The 24,509-nt window shown below is 32.4% G+C and overlaps 1 protein-coding gene across 6 annotated transcripts in view; it reads right to left on the bottom strand.

Moving 5' to 3' along the window:
• The window catches only part of KMT2E (lysine methyltransferase 2E), an 83,656-nt gene that overhangs the window by 46,366 nt on the left and 12,781 nt on the right, over nucleotides 1–24,509 (bottom strand). For 5 of the 6 annotated variants that reach the window (XM_031938718.1, XM_031938717.1, XM_031938720.1 and 2 more), the window contains exon 2: nucleotides 16,276–16,460. In XM_031938718.1, coding sequence (XP_031794578.1) covers nucleotides 16,276–16,346 — 71 coding nt within the window. In that variant the 5' untranslated portion in view covers nucleotides 16,347–16,460. Of the gene's footprint in view, nucleotides 1–16,275; nucleotides 16,461–19,459; nucleotides 19,533–24,509 lie in introns of all 6 variants that reach the window. The other variant, XM_023504768.2, reaches the window with a different exon arrangement.

Below are 24,509 nucleotides of genomic sequence, written 5' to 3'. Positions count from 1 at the left end.
TTCTTCCTCTCATGGTTTTCCCCTTTTTAAAATTTTTCTCTCCCAATATGTCTCATAAGGAAATGTTTAAAAAAAAAAAAAAATTTCATGTATAACAAAATGTGTAACTGGGGAAAATAAAAAATTTTAAAAAACAGAGAACAAGAAGGTGCTAAGTGCCGCAAGCATGAAAAATCATCCGCAACAGAAAAAATGCGCATGTGCGCACCTTTCCCCCTAAGTATATAGCAGTCAGTCCACAATCAGTTGTCTTTAAGAGTCAAAGTGTTAAAACTTTAAAGATAAAAAGTTGAAAGGATATTTACATAGGGTTATAACTGCTCATAACCTGATTCCAAAATTGTGACATGAACAATAAAGACACCGACCCTCAAATATAATATATTGGACAGCACACTAAATTATAATCAGTTCAATTCCCAGTTCTGACACTTTGTATGGACTCCTCCAATAAGCCACTTTAACTTCTCAGTAACATGGTTATTTAATTGCAAAATCCTATAGCTTTTTTCTCAGTCCACATATTTCTCGACTTCTTTGCAGCAATTGAAACTGCTGATTACCATTTTCCTCTTACATGCTTTTCCTTTCTGCAAAATTTTATGGTCATGCTTTGATGTTCACTTCCTTAGTACTATTTCTCCTTTATCTGATGACTATCACACTTCCTAAGTGAGTATACTCCAGTGCTTTGTCCCAAGTTCACTTCTCTCAATAACCTCATTAATTCCTATGATTTTATCATGATCTCTACACAAAGAACTCCCATCTCTATATAACTAGTCCTATTCTCCTGGCTTCTAGGTCTTTAACAATGCCTACTCCAAACATCTCTACTTCAGTTTCTACAAACCAATCCATAAGCCTACTCATCTTTTACACATCCCAATTGTTGAGAGAAATACTCTCCTCCCAGGAGTTTATAATTCTGTATCACAAATACCTATTTGAATTAAAATTGTAAGTTATTACAATATACAACTCCTATTTGACATTTAAAGCCCTTCAAAACTGACCCCAGTCTTTCCTTTGTGTATTCTGCCATCCAAACAAACTGTTTTGCTGTTCTCAAATTTGAAATTTAATTTCTAATCTTCCTACTTTTGTATTCCACACAAGTACCTTTTAAAAATCCCTGATTTCCTACAAAAGTCAGATCAATACTATCTTGTGTATGAAGTCTTTTCCTCATCTACCTGCCCCACATGCAATGTCCACTACTGAAGTAAGTCTGTGTTTATTTTGTATGTTCTGGAAGAGGAATGTTTCATTTTTGTTAATGTATCACATGTATGTATAGTCGGTATTAGGCCTATAATAGGCACTAAATAAAAACTTGGGTGTGATAATTCTAGGTAATCATTACAACTTGTAAGGTTAAGAACTATTACAAATACTATTTACACTTTATAGAATGGGAAAAGGAAGTCTAGAATGAGTAAATAATTTGGGCCTATGGTCACATGACTAGTAAGTATAAGTAGAATTTGAACCCTGTTTTCCTTGGTTCCACAACCTAAGTAATTTTAAACACATATTTTTCATTGTTTTTGTAAAATATTTTTAAGTCTCATCTGTGCACACACATCATAGTAATCACAAAAATGTAAAAGGGTAAGTTTTCACAGAATTCTGAAGTAGATAAAAGCTATTTGTAATCAAGAATAAAAGATACTATCAGTTATTCTTTATGGATTTGTAAGAAAGTATTTTGGGGCAGCTAGGATAGCACAGGGTCTGGATAGTGTCCTGAAGTCAGGAGGACCCAAGTTCAAATCAGACCCAGGACACTTAAATATTTCCTAGCTGTTTGTGACCTTGGGCAAGTCACTTAACCCCAATTACCTCATCCCTTCCCTTCCCCCTCCTTTAAAAAAAAAGGCATTTTAGGGGCAGCTAGATGGCATAGTGGACAGAATACCAGCCCTGAAGTCAGAAAAATCTGAGTTCAAATCTGGTTTCAGACACTTAACCCTTCCTAGCTGTGTGACCCTGGGCAAGTCACTTAACCCCAATTGCCTCGGGGTGGGGGGGGGAGGGAGAAAGAGAAGCATTTTATCTGAAATAATTTTTTGTGGACAATGTATCTCCCATTTAGATTCCATATTCATACAATGTCATGCATAGCATTTGACAACACAGATAACTTTCCCCCCCTACCATCTGCCATGATTAACTTCAAGCAAGGCATTAAACAGGACACTGAACACAGTTATACATATGACAATATGTAATTATATATACCTGTACATATGTACATATAATTGTGCATCAATATAAAAGAATAGCTATTTTTATTGTTATATAGGACATATTCCATGTCTATGCAAAGTCCAAGTTATTGATAGTGAGATTTTCAAAAGCTCCCATTTTACAAATAACTTTGTGTATACAGAGCCCCAGAATACTACAAAGCTACCTTTATCAAGTCCATAGCAATGTGAAAATCCAAATCAGTTGGATTAAAACTTGGTGACAAAAACTGAGCATCTCTGTGAAAACATACACACACACACACCCCTTTGATATGCACTAAAGAAAAACAATAAATTAGGTCCAGATATGAGGGGTAAGGGAGGAGAGTGGAAGAAACATTCAGGTAGGTATATGGTAAATTACACTGTGCTTTTTCAATGATGTCAAAATAACCTACATAAAACCATCTCTTTATTAACATACCAGTATTCAATTCAACATAAAAATGCCCTAATAGACTATCACATTCCCAATATAGTATTATATATGTTTTCACAAAAGATTTGAAAAAATTTAATATTTTCCTATGAGTAATAATACTCTTTATGGCCAAGATAACCTTAATGTCTTTTGAGTATGTATTTCATTGTAATAAGGTACTCACTCCATAGGGTGGAAATTCTCTGTACCAATGAGAATTTACAACTCTATAATAAGAAAATTAACTGAAGCACTAGTCCTGTATCATGGTCACATAGCACAGGATTTGGATTTCAAGGCAAAATTTTAAACCACTTTCAAATCGGATTAATTGTACATACTTGTAGTTTTACTTCTTGCCAAAATATAATCATCAAGACGACAACTGTAATGGTTATTATTATACTTATTCATAGTTATTTTCAAAATATAGCTAAGAGACTAGAACAAAAGTTCTCAATTGAAAAAGATGCCACAAAGTAATATAAAGCTTGCAAATCTTTATTAACAGAAGAGCTCATCTAAATCTCACTCACAACCTAGTTCAGATGTATGATTAGTAGTAAATGAGGGGGTAGAATATAAATACAAGAAAAAGGTCAAGTGACTGCTTAAAAAGAGAAAAGATACCAAAAAACCCCTACCCAAAATATGAATCTCTTTTACAACTTGTCTACTCATCTCTCTCTACATTTACCCTGAGGTATATTTCAGTAACTTTTGAGGACAATTTTCTTTACTGTAAAACTTTATGCCATTCCTCTAGTTTAGACAAATATTAAGATAAATGCAGAGTAACACTAATCTGAATCTATAAACTGAACTAGGTAACATCAGGACAAGCTCTCTAAAGGCACTACAAAGCAACATACTATATCTGTTAATTAAAACATAACTACCAATAGTTAAGAGGCTGATGAATTTTGAATATTACCATTAACTTCTAGGGCAAGGATTCATAACTTCTGTGCCATGAACCCATTATCAAAATCATAACTGAAAGAAAGCCTCAATTTTGGGTTAGGGGAAATAGATATGTAACTGTTTCTCATCAAAGTTCTCAAACTCTCTGAAACTTATCCATGGATACCCTTATAAAGCTAAGCAATGGTTCCTTCTTGTCCAGGTAACATGACTGCTTTCCTTGGCTTTCAGATTCCTTAATAATATGGTCCTATTACTCAATTTTCCTGTGTTTTATACTGTCTCTCTCATATATTCCAATCTATTTGAACTGTTACAACCCTCTTACTGACCTCCATATTTTTTTAAATTTTATTTTTATAAATAACATGTTTTTTCTCATACTCAGGATACTCAGAAAAGTTTCATGTCACATGACCATGTGTAGAGCTGGAAGAGGCCTTGAGATTATCCTGTCCAAATGAATTGCTTGAGGTCACACTAGTAGTAAGTAAAGATTGGGATTCATATCAAGATCCTTCTTTCTTCCATCCCTGCCTCTACTGTTAATTTCATTCTTCTCACCTTTTCAATGAAATTGAAACTTTAAAAAGTTCTAGAAAATTATGTAATGTTTTTGTATTTAAAATTATGTGGGCCACTAGAAAATGGACTTTGAGTAAATAAATTCAATAAAAATATCCCTTGGGCAACTACAGTAGCAAAAAGGACATCATAAACCTCATCCCGTTGCCACAGGATTTTGACTTCTTTGGTTAAGTAATTTTTCTTTTGGAAAACTTTTCATTCTCCCTTGCTTGGAGACTAGGTATTCACTCACTATGGTGATATCATTAAATACATTGCTATGAAAATTTTACAGATTATGTCTGAATAATTATGGGCAACAGCTTTATCATGAAGATGTTCTATCTCAGATTTATTTGTTGAATTCTCAAGACTATTTTTAAGACTGTATTTGTAATAAAGGGATTAATAATATGCAGGTTTATAAAAAAATAATAATAAGCTATACATATAACTCAACATACCAGGCTGTGTCTGGTTATTTGGTAAGCACAAAATTTTTGGAAAACTGGAATGAATTGTTGCAGTTTTCTAACAATCTTCAGTGCTAATTCTAAGTTCATTAGAGATAACCCTTATATCATTTCTGAGGTGATATGATCATTAATTGTCATCCTAAGCCCTTCATATCTAGAAACAAAACTCAGCCATTTAGTTGATGCTTCTTTGTTGAGGTATCATTGGTTCAGTTCACGTGGACCTTTAAATTAATACTTCTTGGATCCTAGCTGGTTCAAGCTGGAGGTAAACAACTTTAGTCACATTTGACAGATAGTGGCACTGTGTCTGAGGTTAATCATTATTAATGCTTGATAAAGTATACCACCTGTTTATGATGTGTTCTGACAACTGCAATGAACTCTTTTTTGACAGATATATTAACTTTCTATATAAGTGTAACAAGTGATTATTATAGGCTTTTGTCAAATTCTAAAATTATAGTTTTTGTAGTAGTTAAGGTAATATTGGGATTTATATAGTGTTTTAGAGGTTGCTGAGTGCTATGTCCTTGATCCTCACAACAACCCTGTGAGGTAGGTATATAGGTATTATCTTTATTTTACATAGATGTTAAGTAACTTGCCCATCATGACAGAGGTAGTACTGGAGGCATGATTCAAATTCATCTCTCGGTTCCAAGTCCAGTGCTCTTTCCATTATTCCATGTTTCCTCTCAAATTTTAACCTATATTTAAGTTAAAAAACATAACTACAGAAGTTTAGGATGGGGGGAAACCAGGGAGCAACAGTTTACTGGAAAATGTTTAGAGATTTTTAGTAACCTTAATGAGTCAACAATGTGACATGGCAGCCAAAAAAAACAAAAAACAAAAAACAAAACCTAATGTGGTCTTGGCTTGAATGAAAAAGACCTTTAGTCCTAGTCAAGACCACATTCAATACTGGACTCCATATTTTAAGAAAGGTATTGACAACAGTATATGCCTAGGAGAAAACCACCAGGATAAATGAGGGTACCAGAAACCAAGCCTCCCAAGTTACTGAGTGAAAAAACTTGCAATGCTAAAGGCTTATGGGTATTGAATAATTGTTTTCAAGTATTTAAAAGGACACTGGTAGAAGGATTAAATTGTTCTTTTTGCCCCCAGGGAAGAAGAAACAACAGGTACAAGCTGCAAAATGGCAGATCTCAGTTCAATTCAAGGAAAAACTTCCTAACAATTAGAGTTGTCCAAAAGCATAATAGGTAGCCTTAGAAAGGTAGTGAATTTCCTATCACAAGAGATCTTCAAGAAACCAGATGACCACTTGTTGGGCATATTGTGGAGGGACCTCTGTTTGGACTAGATGAAAATTTCGAGTAGGAAAAAATCTGGTTGAGATAATCTGATCCAAGTGATTTTCACAGAAAGTATGCGATAGTCCCTTTCCAAATCTGGAATTCTGTGAAACTGGTAAACTAGATACATCCTTGTCTTTTTCTGCCCTTGCTTACAATACCTAGAATGGTTTCCTAACTTTATCTTTCTGCTTAGTTTTATCCTCAAAGCCTATCCTCTATTATCTTCTCAGATGATTTCAGAAGTTTTAACTCCCTTCTTTCTTTAAACTCCTCTTATTTTCTATACTACTAACGCCAAATTTACTCTTTATTACATTCTGTCATGTCTATCTGTACCCATTTCCAGAGTCATTAAAAGCTCTTTAAGGACAGAATTCACTGTATGACCCACATGTACATAAGTGTTCAAATATCAAGAATTTTCATATTCTCAAGCAATATCCTATCATTACAAGTGAATAATTCTGGGTCATTCTTAACACAATGGAAGCTATGAAAGCTAGGCCATCTTTTAATTTTATCTAAGTTTATGTAATATAACAAGGTCTTAAGCAAACTTCACAAAAGGTGTTTCTTAGGGTTCTTGTTGCCCACCTCTGGGGAGTCAATGTTGATAAGTTCGGATAGCAGACTGGTGTTGCTTCATACTTCCTTCTCTAGGGGAAAAATTATGTAAGGAGGTACCAGGGGAACCTTGAGATCTTCGTAAATATATTAATAAAATTATTGTAATTAACAACAATAATATTATTAAATATGAGACATTTATAGAGTGTATTAAGTTTTTCAAAGTGTTTATTTTCTCACAACAACCTTGAAATATCCCTGCTTTATAGCTAAGTAAACTGAGGCTTGTGTCAAATGACTTGCCCAGAGTTCCATAATTAGCAAGTGTCTAAGATTTTAATCCAGGGCTCTCTACTCCCAGTATGATCTTTTCATTGTGTTATTTTATATATCTGGACAGTTATATATCACTTTATAACCTTGCCATGAAGGGGAAGGGGAAATTGTTAGTAATTAAGTGACCAACTTTAAAAAGATTCTTATAATTTCTAACCTCAGTACCTCAAGAATCAATATTTTAATGGAGCGGAAATTAAATAATTCATTTAACTTTATTCCCCTAAGAATTAATGTTTAAGTGACAGATCTTATCTTTATTGTGGGATTTACATCCTGCCCTATATATGTTCTATAATTGAATTTAAACTCCACCCCTCTTCCCCCAATTTGGAATCAAGGGGCTAAATGTTTAGTTGTGTATTTCCATAGGAAAGAAGCAAGTGAAGTTAGAAGTGACTCCAAGGACCTAGAACCTGTTCTGAGAGCTTATTCTATATATGCTGCAGGCTATCTTAAAGCACAGCTAGTATGCAGAGGTTAATAGTACCAAAAAACCCTAATCCTCATCTGATACCTGTAAAATCACTTGGAATAGACTTGATTCTGGCTATATCCCTTCTTCCTGTTTTTTGGGGGTTTTTTTAATGGAAACTAAAACACTCTACATCTATATGATCCCTGTTTATTTTCCCTATTAATGACATTAAGTAATGGGAAATCAGTCAGAATAAAACTGCCAAATAGAAATGTGTAACTTTTGGCAGTCATAGGCACTATTAATACAAACATGGGTTAAGGAGAGTCAACAGAGTTTAGCAAAGCTGTGTGTGTTAGCTTTGATGAATTTTTTTATGAAAGAAAATTAACTCTGGTACTTCTCTTCCCTTGAAGACCATAACATCTAAGGTTATGATTACATGCCAATTCCCTCCTTCCCTTATAGTCATTGTCTAGCTATACTACATTTAAGGTGAAATGCCATTTCAATCTAAGTTAAAATATACTATAATTTAAAAAAATACAAAATCCACTATTAATTTAAGCATTACTGGTCTCTCTTATTCTTTTAACACTTTCCCTCTCCCCATTCCAATTATAAAATACATAATTGTAATAAAGACTATAGGAAAGCCTAAAATAGCTTTTGTCATTTCTTAAAATAAATACAAATTCTTTTAAAAATCAATTACATGGGGCAGCTACATATCGCAGTGGAAAGAGTACTGGTCCTATAGTCAGGTCAATCTGAGTTCAAACCCAGCTTTAGACATTTAATAATTCCTAGCTATGTGACCCTGGGGAAAGTCACTTAACCCCAATTGACTCACCCCTGACTGATTCCCCCAATCTATTACAGCCAAATTGTAATCAGTATTTTAACTGATTATTTACTTAGTTCTTCTACTAACACTTTGAACCAAGATTCAAATTTCCTTTCGATTTAGGAGCTAAATTTTATGCTACTTTCTAGAAAAGACAAAAAAAGGAGGGGGTGGGGAAAGCAGGAGAATACTTCATCTTAGAGCCTGGGCTCCCAACTTTAGGTGATTTAAATTCAGAAGAAGGTTCTCAATCTGTTTCCTAGAAAAACTCAAAGAGTTGAGTGGGTTTGTCCAAAAACAAAACAAAACAAAAAAACAAAAAACTCAAAACAATCAAACCCTGCCTTTGATAAAGCAGGAAGAAGCTGAAGTTAAGCCTGAACTACAGAAATACAGCAGTATCAGTGTAGAATCCCAGTCCACTTCTTTAAGCTATTTTTTGATAAGAAAACACAAAATCCATGTGAAAAGGCAAAACTAAGGATTACTTATATTATTTTTGTAGGTTTTGGCCACAGAATTGAAAATGCTAAACATAATAGGAAACTATCATCCAAGATTTTTTTGATCTTCTCGTTAAATAATTTCCATTTCATTCTTATCCCAGAAACAAGACTTCCTTTATCTACAAGGCAATTTTAAGAACTTAAACTTCATAAAGTAGGAATTTCAAGTGCTTACATCCACAAATGATGAATAACTGAAATGAAAGGGCTGGAAACAAGAAATTAAAGATATAAGAAATTTCCTTCAAGAATTAAGAACAGAATTATTCCTCTATCCTGACATTCAGGAAAAAAAGAGTGACATAGACAAAAAGGGAGGAAAAAGGAAAGTAAAAACTCAGTTACTAGAGAAATTTGTAGCATATACTTAAGATTCACAGAGCTTATCATTTAAACCTCTATTGTCCGTCTCACCCTTATTATCATATCTAGTTAAGTAGCAGTATAAACAACACACTAATGACATTAAGTCAGAAATTATATTTTCCTATAGAATATATCCTCCATAAAGTAGAGTGAACCCTTGCCTAAAACTATTTTTTCTGGCTTATTCTAAACTGACAAAGGTATAAATTAAATCCACAAAATCTTCATACTAAGAAGTCTTCCATTTGTTGAACTCTCTTTTACCACTAATAATAAAAAGACTGAACATTAAAATGCTGCATAAGTTGTACTGGGGAGTGTTGAGTTTGTTTTAGCTAAATTATAATAGGATTGGTTTTATAATTGGTTGTTTACAAGTGGTTAAATGACATATTTAATCAAATCAGAACTGAAGTGGTCTTATATATCAGTTAACACCATTGCTTGAAGCGAGGAGGACACACCTCTAAGTCTGCTGTCATGTCATTTGGACAAATAAGAACTGAAAAGATAAATTATTTACGTGTGTGTGTCTGTCTGTCTGTGTACTGGGCAGGGGAAGAACAGAACTGAAGAAAAATAGAATTCTTAGTGCATTACAAATAGAGATTTTGGTTCACCAGAGCTTAACTATTAAAGCATCTTTGGGGAAAAAGGTGTTTAAAAATAATTTAACTGTCATAGAACAACAAAGTAAGAGCTAGAAAAGATCATATAATTCAAGATTTTATTTTACAGATGAAGAAACAAACAACTGATTGAGCTTAAATGACATGCCTACCATCACAAAGGTAGTAAGGGGCAAAGCCAGGACTATTATCTTAACAAAAATGTTGGCAATTTAAAGTATATGGATACATCTCAGTTAAAAAAAATCTAAACTAATATCAAAACATAAAACACAGTATCATTTCACATTGAGAAATGAGGATTCTAAAAAGTGGTATCTTAGAACATCTAAATAGTTAACTAGTAGAGAGTTAAGCTTAGGGGCAGAGAGATAAGGCTAAGATAATAGGTTCCATGACAACTGAATTATCAATGAGATTTGAAATGCATTTTTCAAAGTGAATGGAAAATATTCCTAAAATTTACACAAATCTTTTCAGTATCCTATGGCATAAATCAAAGTCATTTTAAATTTGCTTCATAAGCTCTAGCAGCTCTACCAAATTCTGTCAGTAGATGGCCCCAGTGATTTTAACAAAGTTAAACACCAATGAAGAAAATAAATTGTAAAAATGTATCAAAGAATCATAAAATTTTTAATGACAAAGGGATCTTAAACTTACTACCAGTCTTTAAGAAAAGATAAAGAAATACAGGTTCATAAAGGTTAAGTGACTTGCCCAAGGTCACAGATAGTAATGGTAATGGTGATAGTAGTAGCAATAGTAGTAATGATAATAATGGTACCATAGTCATAACTCAGGTTTCTAAGTAGTTCCAGTATTCTTTATATCATACCACATATTAAGTCTGCAAAAACACACAGATTTTAAAACAAAGGTAAATTTCCAATTTTTTTTTCTTTTACTGACTGGACCTGTGATTTCATATGTGTTGGACACTTTCAATGAGGAATTTCATCTACCAATTTCAAATCAGCACCTTCTCTGCAACTTACAGTCTTAGAGAGTTGCCTGGGGCACTGAGAGGTTAAGTGACTTGCCACACAGCCAGTATGTGTCAGAGGCGGGACTTGAACCCAGGTCTTCCTGACTCGGAGGCCAGCTCTCTATCCACTATGCCACGCTGCCTCTCACTTCCAATCTTAGAATATAAAATTACAGCCTAAAATTAGAGGGAAAGGGACATAGGGAAAATATAATTTAGGCTCAATGCAGAATGAACTATTTCAAAGGCGTTACTAAACAGATATTTCAGGTGAGAAAACAAAAAAACCCTCTATTTTATTATTAAAATGTATAAATGACTTCCATTGTAATGAAAACTATCATATTTCTGGGTTTTTTTTATAAAAATATGCATTTATATATATTAAAAACTATATATTTTTTTAGGACTTCAAACTTTAAAGAACACTTTCCAATAAACTATCTAGCTTTAGCCTTATAATAAACCCCATGAGACAGGACAGATATTATTAGTATTTCTCATTTTAAAGATAAAGAAGCAAACCTAGAGATATAAAAATAATAATGTCACATAGCTAGGAAGTTGACTGATTCCTAGTCTAGTGCTCTTACCACAACATATTGCTTCTGTTTTGAGAATGCCATAGGCACTCTCGTTTGAATTTCTGTATCTGTCCAAATAATTAGGCAAAACAATTTCTAGAATACAGGTATAATTTCTATAAAGCTAATAATAACAGTAATAATAAAAACTTTTTTTTTAGCACTTTAAGATTTGCAAAGCACTTTTACATTATCTCATTTGATCCTCAGTCTTATGAGGTGTTATTCTCATTTTACAAAAAAGGAAAACAGAGGCTGATCGAAATTAAGTGAGTTACTCAGGATAACACAATTTGTGTCTGAGGCAGGTTTTGATTACAAGAGTAGCACTCCATCTCACTACATCATCTTGTAGACTTTACAATGAAGAGCAAAAGATTAAACTACTAGAAATATTTCAAGTATACAGGGTATGAATATGATGAGAATGATTTTTCTAATAAACAAAAAGTGCTTTGAATCAGGCAGAAAGACATATTATAGACATTCTTACAACATCTCCTTTTCCTATTTTAATTTTAAGTTTGGCTGCATCATTTGGCATTTTCATCTGTTTTATATTTAAGTGGGTAGGTTATCTGAAGTAGATTGGGTATCAGAGAAGAAAGCAACTATCACCTGATGCCAAAAAACAGCAAAAATAATTCTATCTCTGCTTACATTGCAAAGAGTTTATTTAGGACTGGTTGTTATTCAGAGTGACCCAAAATCTTAGTGCAATTTTAAGTTATTAAATCTATTATATAGGGACACTATTCTAATTAAAATAAGAAACTATTATTTTTATGGAAACAATTTATATCTAAATATTAAACTATAACTACAAAGACCATATCTTAGAGAAAGAATTACAATAAGGAGCAAGACATTTAGCTGAGGACACAATATCTTGTTCTATTACCAATTAATTAATTCCAGCCCTGCCTTTACTCAAGTGCAGAACAGTCAATACTACTCAAAAACATGTCACACTAATTCATAACATATTAGGAAAAAGGCTTTCACTGAAATCTGAATTATAAATTTTATGTGGTTATCTGTATGGCTGCTTAATAATTTAATCTACATATTGGAATAAAAGTATTTAACAATTTACTTCCTTAAATAATATTTTGTAATCATCACATGATCGATAAATATTTATCTACCACCAATGCAATGATAGGGATGCAAACAAGTTGTCAGGAGACTCAGAGACCTATTAATTTTAGTTGAGGAATCAGGACAGATAAATATGTGGGTAGTAAACAGTAATTAGAGATGGCCTTGGAGTCAAGAAGAATTGGATTCAAAATCTGTCTCTGACATGTACTACCTACCTGTGTGACCGTGGACAAGTCACTTAATACCTGAGTACCTTCAGGTAACTCTCTAAAAGTATAAATTTCAAAACAGGTACCAAGCTGGTTAAAAAGTTTCTTCACCAAGAGTTTTTTATGTCAATTGAATCAAAGGTCTGGTCCATTAAAAAAATTTTTTTTAAACCATGATCAATGCCAAAAGATTGGCAAAGACCAAATATAGGAGAAAAAAAGATTGCTTATAAGAGGTATGCCTTGAGGGATTAAAAAAAGGCACAGCAAAAGAGCCAAAGGAATCAAGGTCCTGGGAATGATGCATATAATAGACAACAAAAAAATACATGTTCCAGGATCAGAGTTATAATTAGTGAGTCAAGTGGTGTAGAGAAGTTTTAGATAATTAGGATGGAACTAGACTGGATCAGGTCCTAATTATCAGGTTAAGAATTTATATTTGATTCTCTATGCCTTTATGGAAAACTCTTAAAGGTTCTGAGCCAAGGAATGGTGTTTTATAAATAAGCAAAATGCAGAGACTATTAAAGACAGACTAGAAATAGAAAAGCCTTGTTGAAGGGCATTATGATCCAAGTCCAGGCATAATGTAATAAAAATCTAGCCAAGAATGGTAGATGTCAGAAAGATTAGGAAAGTGATTAGAAAAGGTGAGGGGAGAGGAGGGGAAATCAAGAGAACTTTGATGAATGGCTCTGTGCAGTGTGCAGGGAATGACAAAAGTGGAATCTAGTTGACTAATAAAATGAGGGTACTTAAGAAAGAGTAAATCCAAAAGAGGGCAAAGAGAAAGTTTCAGCAATCTGTGTTTTATGACTAAGTGAAAAGTGGGTAAATTCAGTAGGCCATTGGAGATGAGAAATTATTTTAGTAAATCATTTTTTTCATAGTGAGCAAATATCAGAAATGTAACATTTCAAAACTGAATAATTTCTAATGATGGCATAAAATAGTTAGCTTTAGGATCAGTCACATTATCTTGCCAGATTAATACCATTACAGTACATTTAAATTCTACACTAGAAAATACATATATTGGTTCTGAAAATACTTTGTGAAAACTCCATGTACTTTTTGAGTGATAAAAGCACTTTAGATAGGTTTCTGCTTCTTCATTTTTAAAAGAAATTATATATTATATAATTTTAAAGTTTTAAAATTTTGACTCTAAACAAGTTTAAAAGATTTTTTAGGTTTTTGTTCAGAAGAGATCAAAAATTTATTTATGGCCTTTATCTAGAAATTCTATGATTCTTCATTGTAACACCTACTTTAGAGGTCAAGTCTAGGAAAATAAATTCTTGAGTAACAGAGGCATCTATAAGTGGGGAGAAGAGAAGAGGAGAGAAATTTGCTTTATAGATATTTTCTAATACAGGCCAATCATATTGTGAATCTTCATAACTGAACAATTTACTGACTGCCCTCATAAAAACCTAACATATTAAAAATTTGCTTATAACAGACAAGCAAATAATTATATTCCCTTTTATATAGTAGAAACTCCCTTTTAATTTTTAAAAGTACAGTTAATAATCTTAAATTTGTATGGCTCTTCATTATTTTCACAAAAATTATCTTAACTGATCTTATCAACCTTGTGAAACAGGTAGAAATTGCAACTATTTCTTTCACTTTACAACTGAAGAAACCAAGGCTTGAAGAAGCTAAGTGACTTGTCCACAGTCATATATAAAAAAACAGAACTAATCCAAGGATTTTGAGTCCAAGTCCAATGATATCCTCACTACACTCTATTAGTTTTACAGAGCCTATCATATACGGAACCTACACAACTGATTTTGTGCAGAACCCACAGTCCTTAAGATTTTAAAAAACCCTCCAATTTTAGGGGAGATTAATTTTGAATAGAGCCCATGTTTATTATCTTATTAAGCAAAGAAGGTTTTTGGTAATATTATTTAATTTTCTTCATTATGTAGTTGGATTGTCATCTTGTAGGACAGTCTTCAAATTGGGGAATACCCATACTATTTATAGATCACTGGGACCTTCCAAAGGCTATGTCCAAGTTAATTTCACAAATACCTTAAATGCAAACTTAAGAATCTGTCCTCAATACAGAAGCAGAATATATACTTGGATAAGTAGTTGTGTTGAAGGCTACATAAATCACATTAATAGCATCTTTGGATCTTTTTAATGGAAAAAAGATGAAGGTAAAATCACCTCTAGATTGCACAGTACAGCTATAGGGGTCAATAGCAACTATCTTAATATCTTCTTTACAGCAAAGATTCTGGTACCATAAAATTAATTCTCTGTTCATAATTTTAAGATTCTAGTTACAATCTGTGTAACTTTGGGTGTAACTTTGGGTAATTAACCTCTCTAAGCCTCAGTTTTATCATCTGTAAAATGAAGTGGCTGTACTTAATGATCCTTGAGTTCAACTCCAAAATTCTTTTTTTGCCCCCAACCCCAAAATTCTATGAATGTAAACTTAAATTTTTGAAAAAAGGATTTCATTTTAAACTAAAAAGATACTTATTGAGGAAGAAGAATATTGTATCCTTCTCTTACAGTCTTCAGCTTTTAATAATACTTTTCTGTTCCTTAAAAATATTAAGCTTTACTTTCAAGTTACTAGTAACATTATTACAAAAGGCAGACATCTATTTTGCCTTTTTTATGATCTTATTTCAAAAACTTAGGAGATGGATGGTTCTTCAGTAACATAATGACATGTATATGTATGTGTTTATGTATGTATGAATAAAATAAAAATAAATCCACCGAGACAGTCTTAGGGCACAAGTATTTGAAAATTCCTAAAAGCAGCGGATTTATATAAAAATTGTCTTCAATCAATAGTACAACAACAATGTCTCATTTTTAATGAAGTGTTTAATGTTTTTAGAAAAAAAGTATCAAGATAGGTAAAACTAAGCCAAAATTTTACAGCATATTACTTTTACAACTTGAATGTAAGTGGTTCCTCTCCCCATTTCAGACTTGTGATTTTATCTGGATATGGACACAGGCTAGATCAGTGAAGATTAATGACACTAATAATCTTACCTGCGGGATTCTTAACTTTGAGTCTATGAATTTTTTTTTTTTTAACTATTTTTATAACTACCAAAGGGATCCATGACATAAAGAAGTTACCAATTCCTTTTTTACAGTGTTACCTGGGATGCTAAATGGTTAAAAGAGCACATAATTGGTAAAAAAAAAAAAAAAAAAAAAAAAAAAAGGGGACTTGAACCCAGGTCTCCTTAGCTCTAAGAATGCTGAGCTAACCACTATTTTATTTTACCTATAAGGATTGGCTTAAAAATGTTTTCACATGATAGAAATTTAGCATAGCAAAAGACATTTAGAGCTATGAAAATAAAATATTTCCACTCGAGTTTGTAATTAATATTAATTATAGTTAACAAAAAAATAGCTGATTTAAAGATATGTATTTCTGCAGTGAATGTCTGCAGGACAAGTGTGAGGAAAAAAACGTTTCATTTAAACATTGGCTATTTGACTAAAATTAAGTAGTTCCAATGCTTCCTGCCCTCTAGCCCCTAAAGATCACAGAATACCAGAATTGGAAGGGACCTCAGAGGTAATCTAGTTCAAACTGTATCTGATGAAGAATGCCCTTTACAACATCCAACAAATGGTCACCCTAATGTTACCTGAAAACCTCAAGTGGGAGAAAACCCCTACCTCCCAGAGCAACCCATTCCACTTTTGGATAGCTCTAAATTTGGTTACAGTAATACTTACTCTGAGCCTGCAGCCATTTCCAAATATGAAGTTTCTGCTGTATCAACCCCCAATGGGATCACTATGCTCATGACGTTCGTTTCTGATAAATTCGATTACTACGGAGTCCTATGCATTGGTATCCAAAACACTGGGGCATGCCAGCCACAGTGCTCATTGCAAACATCTAAGTGCATCCACAAACCCTGTTTAAAAAAAAAAAAAAAAAAGGAACAAAAAAAGCTTCAGAAATACTTTCATATATTTTATGTAATAGGTATGGTGTATATATAACTTATAACGGGTAATGGCTGACGCTTCAAGGTTTACAGAACATGCACATTAAAACATTACTAAATGCTTTAAGGTTAACAAAATTCTTTACAGACTTCATATCATTTAAAATAAAAATTTTTATGTAATACTCGGCATCAGTTATTATTGCCACAGTTATTTCTGCATAAATTCTTAGTTTAGCTTGTCTACTTCTTTTTCAACAATCAAGTACTCAATCTAAGAGCCTGGAATCTCTAACAGGAAATATATTTTTAGGCCATTTTCTTTGAAGAAATGGAACATTTAGTACAACATGAAAGGTAAAATAATCATAGGATAAAATGGTGCCTTAAAGGAATATTTCATTTTGAAAAGCCACATAACCATAATCCTGTTTTAACACTGTTTCCATAACACTATAGCTTGTAATTGAACTTCTTCCTCATTAGAATAATATAACATTAAATATCCAAGAGGGCAGCTAGGTGGCATAGGAGATATAGTGTCAAGCCTTGGAGACAGTCCAATTTATCTTCCTGAGTTCAAATTTGGTCTCAGAGGCTTTGTAGCTGTGTGACCCTGGGCAAGTCATTTAATTCTTGTTTGCTCTCATCTGTAAAATGAGCTTAGAAGGAAATGGCAAGTCATTTCAATAGCTTTGCCAAGAAAACTCCAAATGGGATCACAAAGGAGTTGAAAACAACTTAAACACAACAAAATGTACAATAGATGTGATGTGACCTGCACCTAATCCATGGTAACATGTTGACCAAGAACACCAATAAAGCATTCAAATCATTGTGGTACAACTGAAATTGAAATTTCTAGTATCTAAAGATGAGGGTTAATATCTGGTCTCCCCTAATCACGCGTGACCCATATGATCTTGGACAAGTCGCTTAATCATCCTGTAAAATGAAGGGGCAAAAAGGCCCTTCTAGTTCTAAATCCATTTATCTTATGATCCTACCATTCATGTACAGAATAAACTAATACAGCAATATTTAAAATCCACAAGGAATAAATATCCTCTTATCAACACAGCTTAACACAAATTCTCCAAGTTGTAGCCTTAAAGAACTGCCTATGGAAACTGAAAAGTGAAAATGACTAGCCCAAAGTCATAATTCAGCTTTTTCTGACTCTGATGCCAGCCTTCTATTCTCTAAATGGTGTAGTTTACATTAAAATACTTGTACATAATTCTTTGTACAACAAACTGATTACCAAGAGGTCCATCCACAATTTCTTCTGCTGTAATTGAGAATTGACTGCATTCTGTCTTAGAGTATAATTTCAGATAAATCTACAGATTGATAAGAAACAACAGGTTGCCTATAATTTATAATAATAGTTTATGTCTTTACTATGTTATTCCTGAAATTTATGAAAACCTATCCATGTTCCAGATAACAAGCTTTATATCCATTAGAAATCTGAAGCAAAACGAGAAGAATGTTGACACATGGAAAAACAAGCATGAAAAATGTAATAATTAGGCATCACTATGGGTCTGAATTCACCAGGGGAAGAAAAGTCTTGGTTATTTTCAAACTTTATAGTCCAAGGGTTTCTATATTAAAACCCATTTAAAAGTATAGCCATGGATATGGAACTAAAAATTCTTCTAATTTCATAAGCAATGTGTCAAGTTTCTAGATTATGTTATGGCAGATTATACTTAAAAACATTTCTTCAAAATTGCAAATACAAGAGTAGACTTACTCTTACAAAATTACTTACAAAATTATCCTACATTCTTCAATAGCATTTATATTGCTAAGACTTTTAGATAAAATTTTCTATAAGATAAAGATCATGCAAAATAAATTTTAAGTATATACCATTCAAATTTTTTCCTTTATTCACTTACAGCACTCAGATAGTTTTGGTTCTAGTAGGTAAAATCTAACAAAACAAACCTTCCTCTGTTGGAAGTTGCTGAAGTAGATTTTTTTAAGGTTAATAAACCATCTAAAAGATAGAGACAAAGGTCATTTTACACATTTATCAAGCTTATAAATGTTTATCAAAAGCAGAAACCAAAAATTTAATGCTTTTTTGCTTGAAGAATATACCTTGTTTAAATAAATACATATTTCCTATGTCATACTAGTATGTCTGTATACAATTAGGATGTTAATGACTTATCAAGTTAGCAAATATTAAGTGCTTACTAGGGCTGGGTAATGTGTATACATTTTAATCACTCAAATATACGTTTGAATTTTTTTTTGTCATGAAACCTAAATATGCCCTACTCCAAACACCTTTTTTACTTAGATCTTATGACAACAGAACATATTTAGAAGGATAGGAATACAATGTGGTTTTGGAATGAGAGGTAATTAGTGCATTTGACAAGGAACTTTATAAGCAGTGTACCCTAATCAAGTAAGTTAAAATATCTAAAATGCAACAATCACCACAGTTCACATATAGTCACTTTTATCCAAAAACTACTTTGATGATTAAAACTTCAAAATTCCTTGAAGAAGCAAAACCTCTATTTGTTCAAATGGAGAGGAAGTGGGATCCAGACTTACTTGGCTTTTAACCAAGGGCCTTCTTTATCAATTTAATTCAAGAAATACCAAGTAGGTCACTGTATCCAAATACTTCCCAGAAACCTAGCCTGCTTAACATTCACATTTGTCTTGTCACTTTGTCTTCTAAAAAAGTAAAAATTGACAAGCCAAGCCAATGAGGAGTTAGGAGAAAAGATGTAAAAGAATGATGTCAGAAGAAGTTAAGACACTCACTAGCAGACGGGATAGGGGAAAGAGGTGACAAGAAACCAAACAATTGTCCCCAAAGCAGCTTATATCTTTATTTTAAAATAGTAATCACTGTTAATCACAAGTCAGCAAATACTGTGAGAAGAATAAATAATATTTATTCATCAAAGAAATAATGTAAAAGGAAATACCATGAGACGGGTGGTAATTCTGAGGTCCAAGAAAGAATAAAAATCTTCACAAAACCTGTTATCCAGAATAGACCTAGAAACCAAGTGAACACAAGGCATTGAGCTATTTTCCCCCCAAAGGACATAAAATTGAACTACTGACACAATTACAAGACAAAAACCTAAATGTAGCCAAATACTTTCTGACAAAGACTGCAGGTGATTATTAAATCTCTACCAACCTTTACAGAAATGAAAACTAAACAATGTCAAACAATAACCAAAGTTGGATATTCAAGAAAAATTTGAGAATGGGGAGGTCAGAGAAAAATGAATTTTTTGAAACACAAAGAGAAGACATAATATGAAAAAAATAACTAAAGTTATAAGAACAATTTAATACAATGGAATAAAAGAGAAAAGTAATAAACAGAGAAGATACTAGTTCACGTTAATACAGAACATAAAGTTTACAAAGAGCTTTTTTTTTTTAAACTAACTGTGAGTCAGAGAGCAAGTAATTAAAAAAAAAAATTTGTAGCCCACTAAGGACCACTGTCATACTTCTAACAAATGGCAAGGATGGAAATCATTTTCAAATCATATGACTTCAAGTCTAGAGCTTTTTCTATCACATCATACTGCCTGGCAATAAAGGAATTAGAGAAAGAATTTAAAGTATTGGAAAGACCAGAAGATACATCAACAGACTGAAAAGGAAAAAGAACACAGGAAGAAAGAATGGAAGGATAGGTGAGAATAAACGAAAACAGTACCAATGAATATGAAAAAAAGTTCTGAGAATGTAAATCAATGAAAAATCAGTTCAAAAGATAGTGCCATTAATAAAAGTAATGACAATCTTTTAAACAGCATTATTTAGCTATTCATTAGAAAATGACCTCATTGATCATTATATACTTCAACAATACTATATGATGACCAGTTCTGATGGACCTGGCCATCCTCAGCAATGAGATCAACCAAATCATTTCCAGTGAAGCAGTGATGAACTGAACCAGCTACGCCCAGAGAAAGAACTCTGGGAGATGACTAAAAACCATTACATTGAATTCTCAATCCCTATATTTATGCCCACCTGCATTTTTGATTTCCTTCACAAGCTAACTGTACAATATTTCAGAGTCTGATTCTTTTTGTACAGCAAAATAACGTTTTGGTCGTGTATACTTATTGTGTATCTAATTTATATTTTAATATATTTAACATCTTGGGGGGGTAAGAGGTAAAAAATTGGAACAAGAGGTTTGGCAATTGTTAATGCTGTAAAGTTACCCATGCATATAACCTGTAAATAAAAGGCTATTAAATTAAAAAAAAAAAAAAAGAAAGAAAGAAAAAGAAAATGACCTCATTGCATTTTTAGGTGAATTCCAGAAAAAAAAAAAAGTCAATTTTTAGAAAGACATGCCAATGGGCAGCTAGGTGACCCAGTGGATAAAACATTAGCCTTGAGTCAGGAGAACCTGAGTTCAAATCTATTCTCAGACACTTAACACTTCCTGTGTCATTCCAATTCTCTCACTTAACCCCAATTACTTCAGCAAAAAAAAAAAAAAAAAAAAAAATTTAAAAAATAGAGACATGCTAACACCAACAGATTTTCTTATAAACTGGGGATTAAAGTAGTAATCATATATAATATGTAATTAACCAGTGATCTTTTTTTAATGGTGCAAAATGAATTAACAAGAAAAAGACACAAGATCCTAGGAAAATTAGCTGGATTATCTGATCTCCAAAGACCCTTTTTCATACTAAACTTCTGCATTAAAGGAAAAACAAATTTATCAAAATAGTTCAATATTCTCTGCAAATACAATACTAGATGGCTCATTTTAACAAAGCAGTGGTCTAGGTACATGATATTTAACAGACCTTTGGAAAACAAATAATTCACCATTAGCATTCCTAAGACTGTTCCCACTATCACTTTCCTAGTTATGTAGTTAGTCTAACTACTTCCTGAGTACTTAGCTGCTAGTTCAATAAAACCTAACAGGATACCAAAGAAATAAGAATTGAGAGGAAATTCCACCTAGGATAAAAATCTCGTAGGTGATAAAGTATACTAAAGAACTTACTACATCCAAAAACTCTGTTAGCACCTCTGGCTATCCAAAAGATAGAGGGAGAGAAAAAGGAGGAAGAAGGGTTACTACAGAGCAATTTAGTACTTTGGCACATTATCTATCAAAGCCAGATTTCTTTATAATGAAGGTCCCTAAAAAGATTAATTAAGACTAAGAAAGGACCTTCTGGAAGGAAAGTATGTATGCGTCTATGTATGCCCCAAACCCCTAACTTGAACAGTAGGAGTAAGACTATTGACATGTCATTTTTCTCATGGCTTTTCGGTACTCCCATCATCCTAATGAGATCTGACAGCACTAAAAGAATTCTAGATTATTCAATGTGTTTCACTCAGCAAATAAACTTAGTTTATAGTTACAATCTAAGCTGGGTTGATGAACTGAGTATACATTTTTAGGAACTTCCTAGTTGCTAAACCATGATCAAAGATCTGGTTTAAAAAAAAAAAATCAAACATCTGAGCAATTTGGTTCTTAACAGATAAAATGCATTAATACTCATATGGACATTCTGCTTAAAGAGTCCATGCTGTTTTCTATTGAATTCAAGAAATTTAAAGTATAAGATTCTTCAGTGTTTTTGTGAAATAAAATTAAATGTTCTCAGGAAGTCAGATATTACAGACTTTAAAACTGAAGGAAAAAATTGGTATCAAAACTTTGCCAAAGTTAGATTTTAAAGTACTTTCTAAAAGAGCTAATCTCCCAGCAGAAGTTTCATAGCACAAAACTTTATAATTTAATTTACAATTCACATAACATCTCAAAACATTATTTTAAATGTTAAAATGTTAAGGTTTGAAAACTAGGGAAATTCTTATGAGAAGGGAAAATGAGATACAAGGGGAAATTAATATAATAACAAATATCAAAAATCTATTTTCTATTTATATTTTTCTATTTCTATATTTCTATTTATATAATCTACACATTATCTATTATTGCCCAAACATGTATTTTAATGTGTTGTACCTGAAGTAAAGAACACTTTACCGTTCCACTTGAAATTAAAAAAAATAAAATGCATATACCTTAGTATGAACACCTACACTTCCACATAAAAATGGTGGCCATAAATCTTTAAAATCATAACGTTATCTACAAGACCATTAAGTGACTAGTAGAATATTGTGGGCACTCATATTTCAATAATCTAAATTTCCCATCAAATTAAAAATTTTTAAGGATTTAACAAAAAAAAAAAAAAACCAACAAGAAACAATTTTACAAAGTCTATAAAAATAAGTTCTAAATTTCTAAAAGGAAATTACTTTGAAACTTAAAATGTGACACCTTTTTAAACATGACAAATCTGTTGCACAGGTAACTCCTTTGTGCAAATTAGCATAATTTAGCTACAAAGGGAAAGAAAAAAAAAATCGCCCAAAAGAGTAATTATAAATGTTCACATGTACATTACCTGAAACCATAAAAACTACCACTATAAGAACTAGAAACAGGTTAAATATTTTCATTTAAATAAATATGTCAATAAGAGGTTAGCATTTCATAAATGAAGTGCAAAAAGACAAATGATCTTTCCTCCCTAAAAAAAATACTCTGGGAATTAAACCAAAAAACTTTGGGGAAATCAGGAAGATTTATATGGTAAAAAACTGATTTTGATCCGTACTGCAATAAGTTATAGAAGTGGATCCAAGATCTAAACATACATGAAAAATCATAAAGGAACTAAGAATATCAAGCAATTATATGGCACTTCAAAGTTTGCAAAGTGCCGGACAAATATTATTTCATTTGGTAATGAATATTTTTCTCTGTCAGACATCTCAGTAACTTGGCATTTAGAGATGGCGAAGTTTCAATTATTTCTCTGATAATTATTAATTGTATGACCATGAGTGACAACCTTTAAACCTCATTTCATTTGCAAAATAAGGAATAGTAATGCATACCTACTTTACAAGGTCATCATGAGAATCAAGTTGTTGTTTTTTAATTATCTTTAAAACTTTAAGAAGTATCTATAAAAGTCAACTATCATCACTTTTCCCTTTTACCCCACCTATCCCCTCCCCCCAAAACCAAAAATACAACAAATGATTTTTCCTTCGGAATTACTAAAATACTGTTGCTATCATGGTTCAAATAATAACCTACTTAGTTTATCAATGTTCAGTCACTCTCTTCTCCAAACTGTCTCTAGCACATCATTATTAAGTTCCTTAAATAACCCATTTTTTCACGTTATTGTTTTCAAAATCCTACAATGGTTCCCACTATAAAATTCATCTTAGTATAAAAGGTTCTCCATTATCTGGTTCTTCTTGTTCAGTTATGTTCAGCTTTTCACAATCCCATTTTGGGGTTTTCTTGGCAAAGACGCAACAATGGTTTGCCATTTCCTTCTCCAGCTCATTTTACAGATGAGGACCCTGAAGCAAACAGGGTCAAGTTACATCCAAGGGTCACACAACTACTAAGTGTCTGAGACCAAATTTGAACTCGGGAAGGTTGAGTATTCCTGACTTCAGGATTGACATTCTATCCATTGTGCCACCTAGTTACTTTACCTTAAGTATATATATAATACATGTTGCTACATACTAAACATTAAGCATTTTGGATAGAGATTAAAAGAAGCAGAGTTTAAACCTAAGTATTCTGATTCCTCACTTGGCGCTGTCTTTCTGAAATGAGATCTGTACCATTTATCTTGGATACATCAATTCACTTGTCTAGACTCCAGTTTGCTCACCAGTAGAATGAAGGACTTTAAATTAAACAATTTGTAAGATCCATTCCGGCTCTAAATTCCAATGATTTATAAATCTTCTGCAGAATTCTCAGGTTATTTAGAATATATTCTATTTAAAATAAGGTTACAAAACATTTTTCATAATACTAAATCAAGATATTCTTTTTTTTAAAGAATAATGAAATCAATCCATGTTGAATGGAGATATGCTAATTCCATAGAAACAAGAATGCCTTAC

The sequence above is a fragment of the Sarcophilus harrisii genome, chromosome 5 (assembly GCF_902635505.1).
Source record: "Sarcophilus harrisii chromosome 5, mSarHar1.11, whole genome shotgun sequence".
Lineage (NCBI taxonomy): Eukaryota > Metazoa > Chordata > Mammalia > Dasyuromorphia > Dasyuridae > Sarcophilus > Sarcophilus harrisii.
The sequence above is the reverse complement of the archived record's forward strand: the minus strand, read 5'-3'. Positions and strand labels throughout refer to the sequence as shown.